At 46.7% G+C, this 14521-nt stretch overlaps 1 protein-coding gene across 3 annotated transcripts in view; it reads right to left on the reverse strand.

The window, feature by feature from the left end:
- CATSPERE (catsper channel auxiliary subunit epsilon) overlaps positions 1-14521 on the reverse strand; it is a 104288-nt gene that overhangs the window by 11360 nt on the left and 78407 nt on the right. For all 3 annotated transcript variants that reach the window (XM_039529349.1, XM_039529350.1, XM_039529351.1), the window contains 6 exons: positions 12089-12164; positions 10601-10653; positions 5168-5221; positions 3790-3823; positions 3421-3500; positions 2316-2415 (listed from right to left, as the gene is read on the reverse strand). In XM_039529349.1, coding sequence (XP_039385283.1) covers positions 2316-2415; positions 3421-3500; positions 3790-3823; positions 5168-5221; positions 10601-10653; positions 12089-12164 — 397 coding nt within the window. The remainder of the gene's footprint in view (positions 1-2315; positions 2416-3420; positions 3501-3789; positions 3824-5167; positions 5222-10600; positions 10654-12088; positions 12165-14521) is intronic.

Consider the following 14521-nt stretch of genomic DNA (forward strand, 5'->3'; position numbering starts at 1 on the left):
AAGAGAGGGAGTGAAGGACCTGCCACCGAACTGCCGTCGAAGAATGGAACGGCGCGACTGAGCTACCGCCGAAGTGCTGCCAATCGGCTTTTTTTTTTTTTTTGCTGCTTGCGGCAGCAGAAAACCTGGAGCCATCCCTGTTGACCATGATATGTAAATAGCACTAATGTAAATTGTAGCCATAGCAAAAATACATTCTGAGAAGGAAAAGGAACAAGTGAACTTGTAGCCCTTACAGCATCTACAACATCTGAGCTGTCCATTTTGTCAGGAGTTGGTACCAGAAAGGCAGTAATAAACTAAAAAAAAAAAAAAAAAGGGGGACTGACACACTGAAGCACTTAGTGTATGTCTACACTGCAATTAGACTCAGGCTCGCGGGGCTTGGGCTAATCGGCTGTTTAATTGCGGTGTAGGGTATAGACGTTTAGGCTCAGGTTGCAACCTGAGCTCTCACTCAGACCCTCCCACCTTGCAGGGTTCTAGAGCCCAGGTCCACCCACCCTAAATGTCTAAACCACAATTAAACAGCCTCATAGCCTGAGCCCAACGACTCCAAGTCAGCTTGCACAGGCCAGCCGTGGGTTTTTAATTGCAATGTAGACACAGCCTTAGGAAAAATGTATGGTGTCCAAGAAACAATGAGACATCAAAACAAAGTGGGATGCAACATAGCTGAGGAGCCAGACAGTGACCCTCCACAGGTGCTCCTTCATCAATCATGATCATTCAGGTACTGACCATTGCAGCTCTTAGGACTATACTCTGACTTCACTTATATAAGAAGGACTACATCCCAAGACTCCAGTCCCCATAACATTAGGGCTCTTTTATGAACTGTTGACAGAGGAATCCAGTCTGCCGTCCTCTGAGCTCCCACAATCCCATACTATGGATGAAGATTCAGCAAGAAGTAATTCAGGTAAGAGGCCTGAACCAAAGTATTAAAGTCAACAATTTATTTCCATTATTGTTTTAATCAAACCCAATGTTAGTACTGTCTTGCTTTAGTATCTTCCTGCAGGGGTAGGGATGATGATGTATTGAGCAGCTATGCCACACAAGCTATGGCTTTTCTATTGCCAGCCATTTCCATCTTCCAAACTGTGAAGCGTCAATTCTGCTAAGGCTCATCCCTATTTTTGCCAAATTCTGGCCTAGTCTAGCAATAATTCCATTTCCTAGCCTTCCACACATTACTTTCACAGCATGATCTGGTTTTCAGTGTCCTGGGGAGCATGTCACTCTGCTTAAAAATGAAAGGCTATATTCTGTTTTCCATAGGCAGCAAATTCTCCAGGTGCCAGTGGGTGCTTGACCCCTCCCGCCCCTACTCCGACTCCACCCCTGCTCTGCCCCCTCCTGCCCCGCCCCACCCTCATTCCAACCCCTTCCCCAAATCTCCACCCCGGCCTCTTCCCCGCTTTCTCCTCTGACCGCACCACGTTCCTGCTCCTCCCCGCTCCCCCAGCTTGTTAAGCACCGGGAGGAGAAGCAGGAATGCGGCACGCTCAGGGGAGGAGGCAGAGGTGAGCTGGGGTGGGGAGGCGGGGAGCTTGGCTGCCAGTGGGTGCAGAGTTTTTTTCCCCTGTGGGTGCTCCAGCCCGGGAGTACCCATGGAATCGGCGCCTATGCTGCTTTCAGTTATATAGAAATTGCCTTCCATAGGATTGCATGGGTATTACTGAGGGCAGAATTTGACTTCAGAGATTGCATTGATCTCTTTTTAAGAACAGGCTAGATAAACACCTGTCAGGTATGGTCTAGGTATACATAGCAGGAAGGACTAGATGATCTCTTAAGAGCTTCTCAGCCTTACATTGCTGTGATTCTATATGGATAGTCCTATATTCCCATTTCCCCACAGAGGGCAGACTAAAACTTCAAGATGGTTTTGAAGATTCACTTCCTGAACCATACTACCATGCACATAATTCTTTTTTCTTTTCTTTAATTACCTCTTGATTTTTATTCATGTGTTCAGTTTTGAACAGTGTCTGCAGTCAAAATCGATAAATTAAATGCTGAAAGTTACAAGTAATGAAAACTGCAACTACTATACAATACCTCCATTCAAACAGGGTGATTCAGACTGAAGAGGATTGAACATGTATAAAAACAAGCTTTACTCAACTGCACTAGGGTGACCAGATAGCAAGTGTAAAATATCAGGACGGGGGTGGGGGGTTATAGGTGCTTATGTAAGAAAAAGCCCCCCAAATCAGGACTGTCCCTATAAAATCGGGACGTCTGGTCACCCTAAACTGCACACAATATATAATGACGAATATAATCTAAATAAAAAGATGCCTTACCTGCTTCATAGATGAGTTGTAGCTGTAGTCACTTCTGCCATGAACCTCCCATAATATAAAATTTGCCTCAACTGTTTTAACAAATGTGCTGCCATCGTATCTATAAACAACACAGGTATAATATAATGCTTCAGTAAAAACATATAAATGGGCAAATACCTCTCACTCCATGGCCCTGGTGGGAAACATGGACAGTGCAGTGCTGCTGTGCAAAAGGAGTAAAGGATAAGCAGGGAATGTACAGCCCAGAGCAGAGGTGGGCAAACTACGGCCTGCGGGCCACATCTGGCCCATGGGACCATCCTGCCTGGCCCTTGAGCTCCCAGCCAGGGAGGCTAGCCCCCGGCCCCTTCCCTGCTGTCCCCCCCTTCCCTGCAGCCTCAGCTCGCCATGCCACCAGTGCTCTGGGCAGGGCTGCGAGCTCCTGCTGGGCAGCATGGCAGTGTGGCTGGCTCCAGCTGGGCGGCACGGCTGCCAGTCCTGGTGCTCTGAGTAGCATGGTAAGGGGGTGAGGGGGTTGGATAAGGGGCAGAGAGTCCCATGGGGCAGTCAGGGGACAGGGGGTGGTTGTATAGGCGTGGGTGTCCGGGGGCTGTTAGGGGTGGGGGTGTGGATAGAGGTTGGGGCAGTCAGGGGACAGGGAACACAGGGGGTTGGAGTCCTGGGAGGGCACTCAGGGGACAAGGAGCAGGGGGGTTGGATGGTTTGGAGGGTTCTGAGGGGGGCAGTCAGGGGGCGGGAAGTGGGAGGGGGCTGATAGGGGGCGGGAGCCAGGCTGTTTGGGGGAGGCACAGCCTTCTCTACCAGGCCCTCCATACAGTTTCAGAACCCCAATGTGGCCCTCAGGCCAAAAAGTTTGCCCACCCCTGGTCCAGAGGCTTTGCTCTGAGGACTCCCTACACAACAGTGCATTGTGGGCAAATAGAATGCAGCATCATGGGTGGGACCAAAGGATCTTCTGCAGTGTGGATATTCCTTCCTCCAGCACTGGGCTGGCTATTGTTATGCTTGCCATTCAGCTGGAGTAGCCATTACAGCTTCAGAGAACTATGCAGCGCTGTGGGAAGGAATCCTCTTGCCACAAATATTTCAGCTTTATACTTACAAGGCAATATCAGGATGAAAAGGTATTGCATAATGAAGATCCATTAGGCAGCCATATTTATCCCAATCATAATTTACCACCTAAAAGAGAAAAGTTGTGGTAATATATTGTATATTTCTTCTTTGCATGTGTAACCCACACACCTTCTGGGTGTGGTCTTGTGTCTCATCTAATGGCACTGAGACCACTTAGAGAGAAAGATAAAATGAGTCTGTTCTACAGCCTTAGCTAACAGGTAGTTGGCTTTTAGCTCATGCTGTAGAGACTCATGCACTAAGCTCCAAAGGTCCCTCGCTGAAGCCTGTCCGTCTGTCGGCATTACACATGCACACTCACATCAACTAAAATAAAACCCTATAACTCTCTTACCAGGTCTTCAGTTGTTGGATCCCACAGATATTCCCTAGTGTAAGTAAAACCAACAATAAGTTTTTCCACCTTTTAAAACCATATTCCCCTCTTTTCTGGTATAAAATGGATTGGATTATTTAATTAGGCAGATTTAAAACTGAGCATGCAATTTTTCTTCATAGTTTAAAAACATGCAAAACAAGCTTTTCCAAATCCCCCTGCTATAAAGTTGTAAACTCTGCCAGTTGTAATGTATATCATTAGACATCTTAAAGAGACATCAACTTAAAAATAGCACTTGCATCTGACAATCTGTAAGCAACTACTGTTATAAGCATTACTCATAACTAGTAACTAAAATAGCTCTTTTTCCTCCCAAGTTTCTTCTCTTTGAGCATTTGGGTGCTCTCCTGGCCCCATTGAATTCAATGGGAGTTTTGCTATTGACTTCAGTGGGCCATGGTTTCACTCCTTGTGTACAGTCACTTTCACTGTATAGTCATTTGAGGGTTGATCATGTTACCATTGAAATCCAATGACAGAACTCCCATTAACTTCTATGGGTGAAGGATTAGACCCTTAGTTGTTTCCCCTGTTTGTGTGGATATTTCAGACAGCAACATTGGAGAGAAAAACATTTTTAAAAAATTGGATGATGTGCATCTCACCTCTGCCCCGCCTCCTCCCCGAGCACGCTGTCGCTGCTTCACTTCTCCTGCCTCCCAGGCTTGCGAGCCAATCAGCTTAGGTGCTGCAAGCCTGGGAGGCGGGAGAAGTGAAGCAGCCACGGCGTGCTCGGGGAGGAGGCGGGGCAGGGGTGAGCTGGGGCGGGGAGTTCCCCTGCGTGCCGCCCCTCCACCCTGCTTACTTGCTGCAGGTGGCCCTCCCTGCACTCCCCTGCCCCAGCTCCCTTCGCCTAAATGCCGGCGGTGATCGGGGCGGCCGAAGATCCAGCCGCTGCGGTCGCTGCTGAAGAAAATGCCGCCCCCCAAATCCTAGTGCCCTAGGCGACCGCCTAGGTCGCCTAAATGGTTGCACTGGCCCTGATGATGTGATTGGATCAAACACAAAACTTGTGATGGAGACTAAAGGACAGGTGTAGTAAACTACTTTTAGCTAGATTTTCCTTTCTTTCTTTCTTTCTTTTGACTAGGTTTCAAGTTGAGAATGTCTCCTTACAAATATTTAGAATACTAATTTGTTTAAAGTAATTGGTATTGCATTGCTATGCTGAGAAAGAAAATAAAATTGAGATTAAATACATAAATATTGAAATATTCTAATTTTCCCACAATATATATATAAATAATGTGGCTCCCTGCATTTTCATATATAACATATATCTAAAAGGCCCTATATTTCTTTTTATGGTCATTTAATAAAGCAAGTTTCTTACCCAGGTATTTTGTAAGTAGTAAAATTATGTTTGATACAGGTTATATCTGAAGGTCTGTGGAAATAAAACAGATGATCAGTATAATTTAAGGGTTTTTATTTGTTACTAAAGTAGTGCATGAAAATGTAAATGACTGAACACATCATGCTAGTATTGTCTGAGAATTATCACTGTCCAATATTTGTTCTATATTTTGACCTGTATTCACCAAAACTTTCTCAAATGCTTTGATACATTAAATATGGGCCAGATTCTCTCTCTCTCAATCTGGCCCCTTTTTCACCACTCTGGCAGTGCAAATGGGCATACACTGGCCACATCTGGCTAATGTGAATTCCCTTAGCAGAGAGAAGCTCTCAACTGACAGTCAGCATAGCATAACTGGTTCTTATTCCACTTTCCATTTGCCAAGTGGGGGAAAAGGGATGAGGCTGGAATGCCACTGTGGTCTGCCTTGGGGGGCCTTTACCAGCTGGCATATGTTAGAGCAGCCCTAGTACTGCTCTAATCTACTCTGGAGCTGAAGCTGTGCAGGGCAAAGTTTCATGGATCCAACTTCTCATCTGCACTGAGCACCCATTTCAGTGATAAAAATTGGTTATTGTTGTTCTTCGAGAAATGTTGCACATATACATTCCACTTAGGTATGTGTGCTCTCCAAGCACAATCACTGGAAATTTTTCCCTTAATGGAACCCGTCAAAGTGCCCCCTGCCAGTGCATGCCAACAGCACCAGTATAAAGCGTCCAGCCGACCCTACATCCCCTCAGTTCCTTCTTTCTGGAAAACTCCAGTGTAGAGGGGGCAGAGGGACAGGTCATGGAATGGACATGTTCAGTGCATCTCAAAGAAGAACAGTTATGGAAGGTTAGTAACTGTTTTTTCTTCTTTGAGTGATTGCACATGTGCATTCCACTCTATGTGACTCCCAAGCAGTTGAATAGGTGGAGGGATTGGAGTTCATGGACACACAGACTGCAGAACAGCTCGGCCAAATTTGTCATAATCTCTCCAGGAGAGATATAACAAGGAGCACATTGCCAAAGGTTCAAGCGGTGGCCCCATAAGCTTTGATTAGACCAGGTTCAGGTCCCAGGGGGAACAGGTTCTTACTCGAGGGTACTGTATAACCTTTCTAGGGCTTTGAGGAATTTGACAGACAGGTCATCTGAAAAAATTGGCCCAACGGTGGAAAGCTGATACCCCTGCAAGGTGAACCTGACAGAGGAGATTGCTATGCCTTGCTGTTTCAGGTGCTATAAATATTCAAATATATCTTGTATGGATGAATGTATGGGTGAGACTCCACGTTGGGATGCCCAAACAGAGAACTGCTTCCACTTCAAGAAAGGAGGGCTGGCAGAGGGCTTTCTACTACCAAGTAGGACCTGACAAACTTGCTCTGAGAAAGCCTGCTCTCTGAGATTTAGCTATGGAGCTTCCAGCCATTAGATGAAGGAGGCTCAGGTTTGGGTGGAGCAGCCGACTGTGGGCCTGGGAGATCAGGTCTGGATGCAACAGAAGTGGGATTGGAGTTGCCACTGAGATGCCTAGCAGAGAACCAGTGTTGGCAGGGCCATACTAGGGTCCATCAGAATAATCTGGTCCTGGTCCTGTTTGATCTTTAGCAGCACCCTCTGCATGAGTGGACTAGGAGGTAAAGAATAGTAAAGATGTCCCATCCAAGGTATTAAAAAGGCATCTATAATATAACTTGAACTGTGGCTTCTTAGGGAGCACAACTGGTGACACTTTCTGTTGTACTTGTTTGCAAATAGGTCTATCTAGGGAGTCCCCCACTGCTGGAAAACATCTCTCACCACATCCAGGTGAAGGGACCACTCGTGGTGACTGGAGAAAGACCTGCTGAGGTAATCTGCCAGTTTTGCATTCCTGGAAGGTAAAAGGCCTCAAGACTGATTGGCTATGTAAAACTGCCATAGCTGTATTGCTTCTTGACAAAGGAGGGAAGAGCAAGCTCTTCCTGGCCTGTTGAGATAAAACATGGCTACAGTGTTGTCTGTGAGAACAAACAAGTTTCTGCCCATAAAGTGGGGCAGAAAGGCCTGACAGGCAAGACCAACTGCTTTGAGATCCCTAACATTGATATTTCCACCAAAGACCAAAGGCCTTGAGTTCTATGGGGAGCTCACATGAGCTCCCCACCCTAGCACTGATGCATCTGAGACCAGGGTCATTGATGGTTGAGGGTGCTTAAAGGGGACTCCTACACAAACTGTAAGCGGATCCAACCACCAGTTTAGAGAGACAAGAACCTGTGGAGGTACCCGAGAGTACAAGGTGGCATGTTGGCGAGTACATGGAATCCAGCCATGTCTAGAAGGGTCTGAGGTGCAGCCTTGCATGTGGTACCATGTATGTGCACAAGACCATGTGATCTAAAAGCCTCATACAATTAATTTCAGGCTGTTGTAATTGGATGTCCTTTGAGATGTATTGTTAGGGATCTGATTGATTGGAATCGCACCCCTGGAATAGATAGAGTTGAGCACCACCCCAGTGAACTCTGTCCTCTGCAGTGGAGTGAGGGTAGACTTTTATGCATTTATCAGAAGGCCTAGAGCCTTGAACGTTGATTGGATGAGTTGAATGTTGGACACTACCTGATCCCTAGATCGACCATTGAGACCAACCTCAGAAGTTATGCCACCATACATTTTGTAATTGTATGCCATCATATATTGGTAATTTGAGTTGTTCACTACATATCTGAGGAACCTTCTGTGGACTTGGTATATCAACACGTGAAAATAAGCATCTCTTAAATTGAGGGTGGCATACCAGTTTATGGGATCCAGTGAGGGGATAAGGGATGCCAGCGTGAACATGAGGAACTTTATTTTCTTGAGATGGGTCTAAAATTGGTCTGAGACCTCTCTTGACTTATGGGATTAGGAAATAACAGGAGTACAACCCCTTCCCTCTTAAATTCTGCGGAACCTCTTCCATAGGTCCCACCCAAAGGAGAGATTGAACCGCTTGGACCAGCAGTTCTTTGTGAGAGAGGTCCCTGAGGAGGGACAGGGAGGGAGGGTGGAAAGGAAGGGTAGAAATAAACCGGAGGGCATATCCCACATCCACGGTGCTCAACACACAACAGCCCGTGGTGATACCTTGGGACTACAGGAAAGGTGGTTTGCAAATAAAGAAGAAACAGGGTCTAGCATCATGGGAACTGGTATGGCATTCTCGAGTGTCCCATCAAAATGCCCGCTTAGAACACCTTGGATTCCTGGGTGGGGCAGACATTAACATTCAAGTAGAAGGGGGGTGGCCTATGCCTAAACCCCCTGATTTTCTTCCTTTGCAGATCCTGATGGCCCAATCAGGGTGGAGTACCAGAAGGGTTGAGTCTTTTAGACCCTGAAGCTTCGCATCAGTCTGTTCCAAAAAAAGTGAAGCTCCTTCGAAATGCAAGTCCTGAAGTGTCGGCTGGACCTCCTGAGGGAGGTCCCAAAGACTATAACCATGAACTCCTGTGCATGGCAACTGCCGAAACCATGGACCTGGCTGCTGAGTCAGCTGCATCCAAAGCAGATTGTAAAGAGGCCTTCGCCGCTGATTCTCCCTCGTCCACTAGAGAGAACTCATGCCTGGCCTCTTGTGGGAGCAAGTCCTTCACTTTCTGCATGGAGTCCCACATGTTACAATCATACCTGCCCAGCAGTGCTTGCTGGTTTGCAATTCCAAATTATAACTTAGGGAAAATGGCATAGTGGGCAAAGTTGCCCTCAATGCTTCCCCCAGTGACCCAATGCCTCCAAGCCTGGGCAGCCAGCTTGATCCCCTCCATGTCTTCATCACAGCTTGACCATGGCTGAGGCGCTGAATGGAGACAGAGCACTGATAGCACCATACCCCAACCCCCTTATGGCTCATAGACACACTGAATGGAGGAGGGGCTCCTGCAGCAAAGCACATCCCTCCCCAGAGCTTTAGGGGCCACAGCCCACAGTCCCCTCCCACTGAGGCACTCACCATGGAATCTGGGGGAGCCCAGATCTGGAGGTGCCAGTAGGACAAGGGGGTCTGGTCTGTATCCCAGGGTCCAGTTGGAGCCCTGTGACGGGGTGTACCTACCTCGCACCAGCCCTGAGAGGGTTAACTCTGCTTTGCGGGTTGAGGAAGCCCCACCCCTCTGACCCTGCTGGGCATGCTCAGCAGGGAGGCAGCATATAAAAGGTAGAAGCCTAGCTCAGTCTGGGCAGGCTGTGAGCTCTCTCTACAGGCCCACAGCGTGCCAGACAGACTCATCTAAGCTGCCCAATGGGCCCCAAGAAGGGGCTGCATCAGTGGGAGCTTGGCCATTTAAGGACCCCAGAGACCCAGCAGAACAGGCCCCTTTCCCCCAGACTCACCAGGCAGGAGAAGATGAAGCTAAGTGCGAGACTGGAGTGGGAGGAAAGAAAGAAAGAGGGAGAGCCTGGGCTGCTGCCAGGTGGGGCCTCAGCTGGTGGCACAGCCCTGTGTGTGGGATGCACACAGAGCACCAAGGCTGGAAGTAAGAGAGGCTGGCTCAGCACTTCACTTCATCCCTGGGTCCCTGAGGAAGCAGCTGTTACAGCCCCCCGCTGCACTGCCCCCTGCACCAGCCATGCACACCCTGCAGGTGGAGCAGCCAGTCCAGCCCACAAGGGGAGAACCATGCGCACTTACTTCTGGCCCAAGGACTCCGTGCTCCAGATCAACTGTGGTGAGTTATGGGGATGCTGGAGTGCCCAGGTGGTCTACCTGGGGCAGGTGCAGCCTCTGGCTCTGCTCCTGCTGCCCCCCAGTGAGCTTCTGGCCAATCACTTGATGGTACTCCTGTGCCTGGGACCATGGACAACTGGAAATGCCTAGAAGACTGATAAGAGCAGCTTCTTGGATGGGAGAAGTAAAACCCAATCTCAGACTTGGAAGATGATGAATCTCTGTCCAGTGACAAGAGTGGTGCTGCTCCCACCGGTGTCAGAGACCGGTGCCTTGGTGGAGATGTCCACACTGTGGCCAACATAGCTGGGCTGTTTTTTCATTAGAGCCCCTTGACTATGGAACTTAACATTTATTGAGCTTCTGTTTATGCTACAAGGTTCATCTATTTTTAATTCTTCTGTAGGAGGAGGAGGTGACTGAGAGTTGGTATATTAAGGGATAATGTGTATTTTAAAGTTATTTTTTATTTTGGGGTTTTGTGTTTAGGGTTTTTTGTGTGCTAAGGAGAGATAAGCTGAATCTATGTATTTTGTCATGTACATTTTTTAAAAAGGTGTACACAGCATGGGAGAGGTATTTTTCTCTTTTAATTATGTATAAAACCAATATAAAGTAAAACATTTTACAAATGGATAACTGAGGCATATTAGGCTAACAATAATACTTCTGTTTTAAAATGAAATAAACCAGAAATAATAAAAGATAATTAAAACTTGCCTGTGAATGACAATATGCCTTGATGGAGGACAGCCAACAAAAAAATGAGTTAGCTGAAAAGAAATACATTATATTACATACAGATCTATATTGTGACAAGATGGCCGATGTTCATATGGTGGGTCCTGTGCTTTACTTGGGGGCCTAAGATGCCACCCTTTGCCCCTGCTCTTGGGTGCCGAAGGCCCCGCTAGTGGACCGGGAAGGTGGTAGAGGAGGGAAGCGGGGGAGGGGTCTGGGTTTGCTCCTCGCTCTGAGTCCCGGCCCCTCTCAACCCCTGTGGGTTTCTTACCCTCTTCCCCCTTGGGTGGGGTTACCCTCAGTTCTTAGACACTGGGGGAGGGAGTCTTCCTGCCCTACAGGGCAGAATCTCTCTTACTTTGGTTCTCTGGTTTTTGAGATCTCACAACATACTTCCAAGCTCTAGTTCTAGTCCTAGTCCTAGTCCTCTGACTGCCTGAAGCAGAGGGGTTTATTAGGTTCCTGACAGGGCCTTAATTGACTACAGGTGCTCCAATTAACTTGTGGCAACCCTCCCTCGTCTACAAGGAACCACACTTTAATTAGCCTAGGACTTATATATTTCCCTGGCTTCGACCACTGCTCCCTGGCCCTCCTGTATTACAATATCTATATTTTTGCATATACTACCATATACATAATTAATGTACATCTACTATATACATAATTAATTTACATAAAGTTAACCAATGAAAAAAGGTCAGGCTGAGCCATGATGGATTTTAGCACAGAATTACATATATGCATATGTACAAACGGTAAATTAATTTGATATATGAGTCAAAATATATATCTGTTGCAATACAAACTGCAGTGTATAAATGTGTTTATGCTTTTTTTATCATTAAAAGACAAGTCTTAAGCCTAAAATGTTTAATATCTTTTTATTATTAAAAAATAAGTTCAGTTATGTACTGTCTAAAAGCACATTTGAACTATTTGGATAATCAGTGATTTGAATTATGAGGAGCTCCACTCCAAAAGCTTAAAAGTTCCACAGGAGCTTAGCTTCCGAAGCCTTGAGGAACTTTTAAGCTTTCCAAAAATGGGCCTTTGTCCTCAGGACTTGAGGAGTCTGAATGGAGGCATTGATGCTAATGGGGGCCAGCAACTTCATCTAGATATAGGGGCAACTCTACCTCTCTCTACGGCTTCCTCAATGTCAAGGACACATCATCACTTTTCCCCTGTCTTGAACACTTTCTCACCAGCACCCTGCTGTGAACCCTCCCTCTTCTGCAGCCCTACTTAGGCAGCAACCAGAAACCTTTGGAAGATATACCCTTACTTTAGGTAACTGGAGCCACATGAATTGGCGTTTATAGCCTAAAGATGAAATCCTAGCCCCACTGAACTCAGCTGTAAAACTCCCATCAATATCAATGGGGTCAGAATTTCACCATAAGAATCTAAGATGTAACACCGCCATATTTTAGCCAAATAAGTTTCTCAAGATACAAAACTTACCTTATTGTGTGTTGCACACATTTTTCCAGACATACTAGGTTGTAGTTCAACTGTCATAACACCTGTGGATAAAATTCTACATGGGACACCCCCCGCCCCCCCAACAACAATATTAAGATTTACATACGTTTGAAAATAAATCAGTAATAGCATTTAACTAACTAAACTAAGGGTATATCTACACTGTAAATTGTAATAAAAAACCCATGACTGGCCCATGTTAGCTGACTCGGGCTTGTGGGACTATAAAATTGCAGTGTAGACATCCAGGGTTGGGCTGGAGCCTGGGCTCGGAGACTCTTCCTCCCTCCCCTCCTCCCGAAGGGTCACAGAGCACGGGTTCCAGCCTGAGCCTAGATGCCTACACTGCAAATTTATAGCTCACCAGCCCAAGCCCTGCAAGCCCATGTCAGCTGATATGGGCCAGGCGCAGGAGTTTTATTGAAGTGTAGACATACACTAACTAACTAAACTAACTACACAATTGCAACTATAGCAAGGTATTTGTTTGGTGGCAGTAGGGTATTTAAGCCATTTGTATTTTAAGGATGCTTTGCTGTGTTGTGGTAGCCGTGTTTGTCCCAGGATATGAGAGAGACAAGATAGATGAGGTAATATCTTTTACTGGACCAAAGTTTTTGGTCTGGGACAAGTTTCTGAGCTTTACAGAGCTCTTCTTCAAGTCAGGGGAAGGTAACAAAAATATCTCAGCTAAATACAAGTTGGAACAGATTGGTAAGCATAAGGGGTTCACATCTACTGTAGAAGATTGCTTAAAATGAAGTGGGCAGTTAAGGGTTAGCGGTGTGTTACAAATTGTTGTAATGTGCCATAAAACCAATGTCTCTGAGTCCATGGTTTTAGTGTCTAGCAGAGTTATGAAATTAAGTTCCCAGGCTTGCCTTTTGAAGGTATTGTACAAGCACATAATAACAGATATGTCTACAGTGGAGCTGGAAGGTGTAAATTCCAGGAGAGGAGACATACTCACCCTTACTCTGATCAAGCTACTGTGCTAAAAATAAAAGTGTAGCTGTTGCAACGTGAACAATGACTAGCCGCTCTGAGTGTGATCCCATCTAAGGCCTGGTCTACACTACGAGTTTATCTCGAATTTAGCAGCGTTAAACCAAATTAACCCTGCACCCGTCCACACAACGAAGCCCTTTATTTCGGTATAAAGGGCTCTTAATATCGCTATCTGTACTCCTCCCCGACGAGGGGAGTAGCGCTGAAATCGGTATTGCCATTTTGAATTAGGGTTAGTGTGGCCGCAATTCAACGGTATTGGACTCCGGGAGCTATCCCACAGTGCACCATTGTGACCGCTCTGGACAGCAATCTGAACTCAGATGCACTGGCCAGGTAGACAGGAAAAGCCCCATGAACTTTTGAATTTCATTTCCTGTTTGCCCAGCGTGGAGAGCTGATCAGCACAGGTGACCATGCAGAGCTCATCAGCACAGGTGACCATGCAGTCCCAGAATCGAAAAAGAGCACCAGCATGGACTGTACGGGAGGTACTGGATCTGATCGCTATATGGGGAGAGGATTCTGTGCTAGCAGAACTACGTTCCAAAAGACGAAATGCCAAAACATTTGAAAAAAATCTCCAAAGCCATGATGGACAGAGGCCACTACAGGGACTCAACACAGTGCCGCATGAAAGTTAAGGAGCTCAGACAAGCCTACCAGAAAACCAAAGAAGCAAATGGAAGGTCTGGGGCAGAGCCGCATACATGCCACTTCTACGCTGAGCTGCAGGCAATTCTAAGGGGGGCCGCCACCACTACCTCACCCCTGACCGTGGATTCCGAGGAGGGGATAATCTCAGCCATGCCTGAGGATTCAGCGGACGGGGGAGATGATGATGATGATGAGGACGATGGGCTTGCGGAGAGCACACAGCACTCCATTCTCCCCAACAGCCAGGATCTTTTTCTGAGCCTGACTGAAGTACCCTCCAAACCCTCCCAAGGCATTATCCCAGACCATGAAGCCATGGAAGGGACCTCTGGTGAGTGTACCTTTGTAAATATAAAACATGGTTTAAAAGCAGCTTTTTTTAATGATTAATTTGCCCTGAGGACTTGGGATGCATTTGCGGCCAGTACAGCTACTGGAAAAGTCTGTTAATGTTTCTGGGGATGGAGCGGAAATCCTCCAGGGACATCTCCATGAAGCTCTCCTGGAGGTACTCCAAAAGCCTTTCCAGAAGGTTTCTGGGCAGTGCAGCCTTATTCCATCTTCCATGGTAGGACACTTGACCACGCCATGCTAGTAGCAAGTAATCTGGTATAATTGCATGATAAAGCCTGGCAGCGTATGGTCCCGTTGTTTGCTGGCATTCAAGCAACATCTGTTCTTTATCTCGCTGTGTTATCCTCAGGAGAATGATATCGTTCATGGTAACTTGGTTGAAATGCGGGAATT

The sequence above is a fragment of the Mauremys reevesii genome, linkage group 3 (genome assembly GCF_016161935.1).
Source record: "Mauremys reevesii isolate NIE-2019 linkage group 3, ASM1616193v1, whole genome shotgun sequence".
NCBI classification, from domain to species: Eukaryota; Metazoa; Chordata; order Testudines; family Geoemydidae; genus Mauremys; species Mauremys reevesii.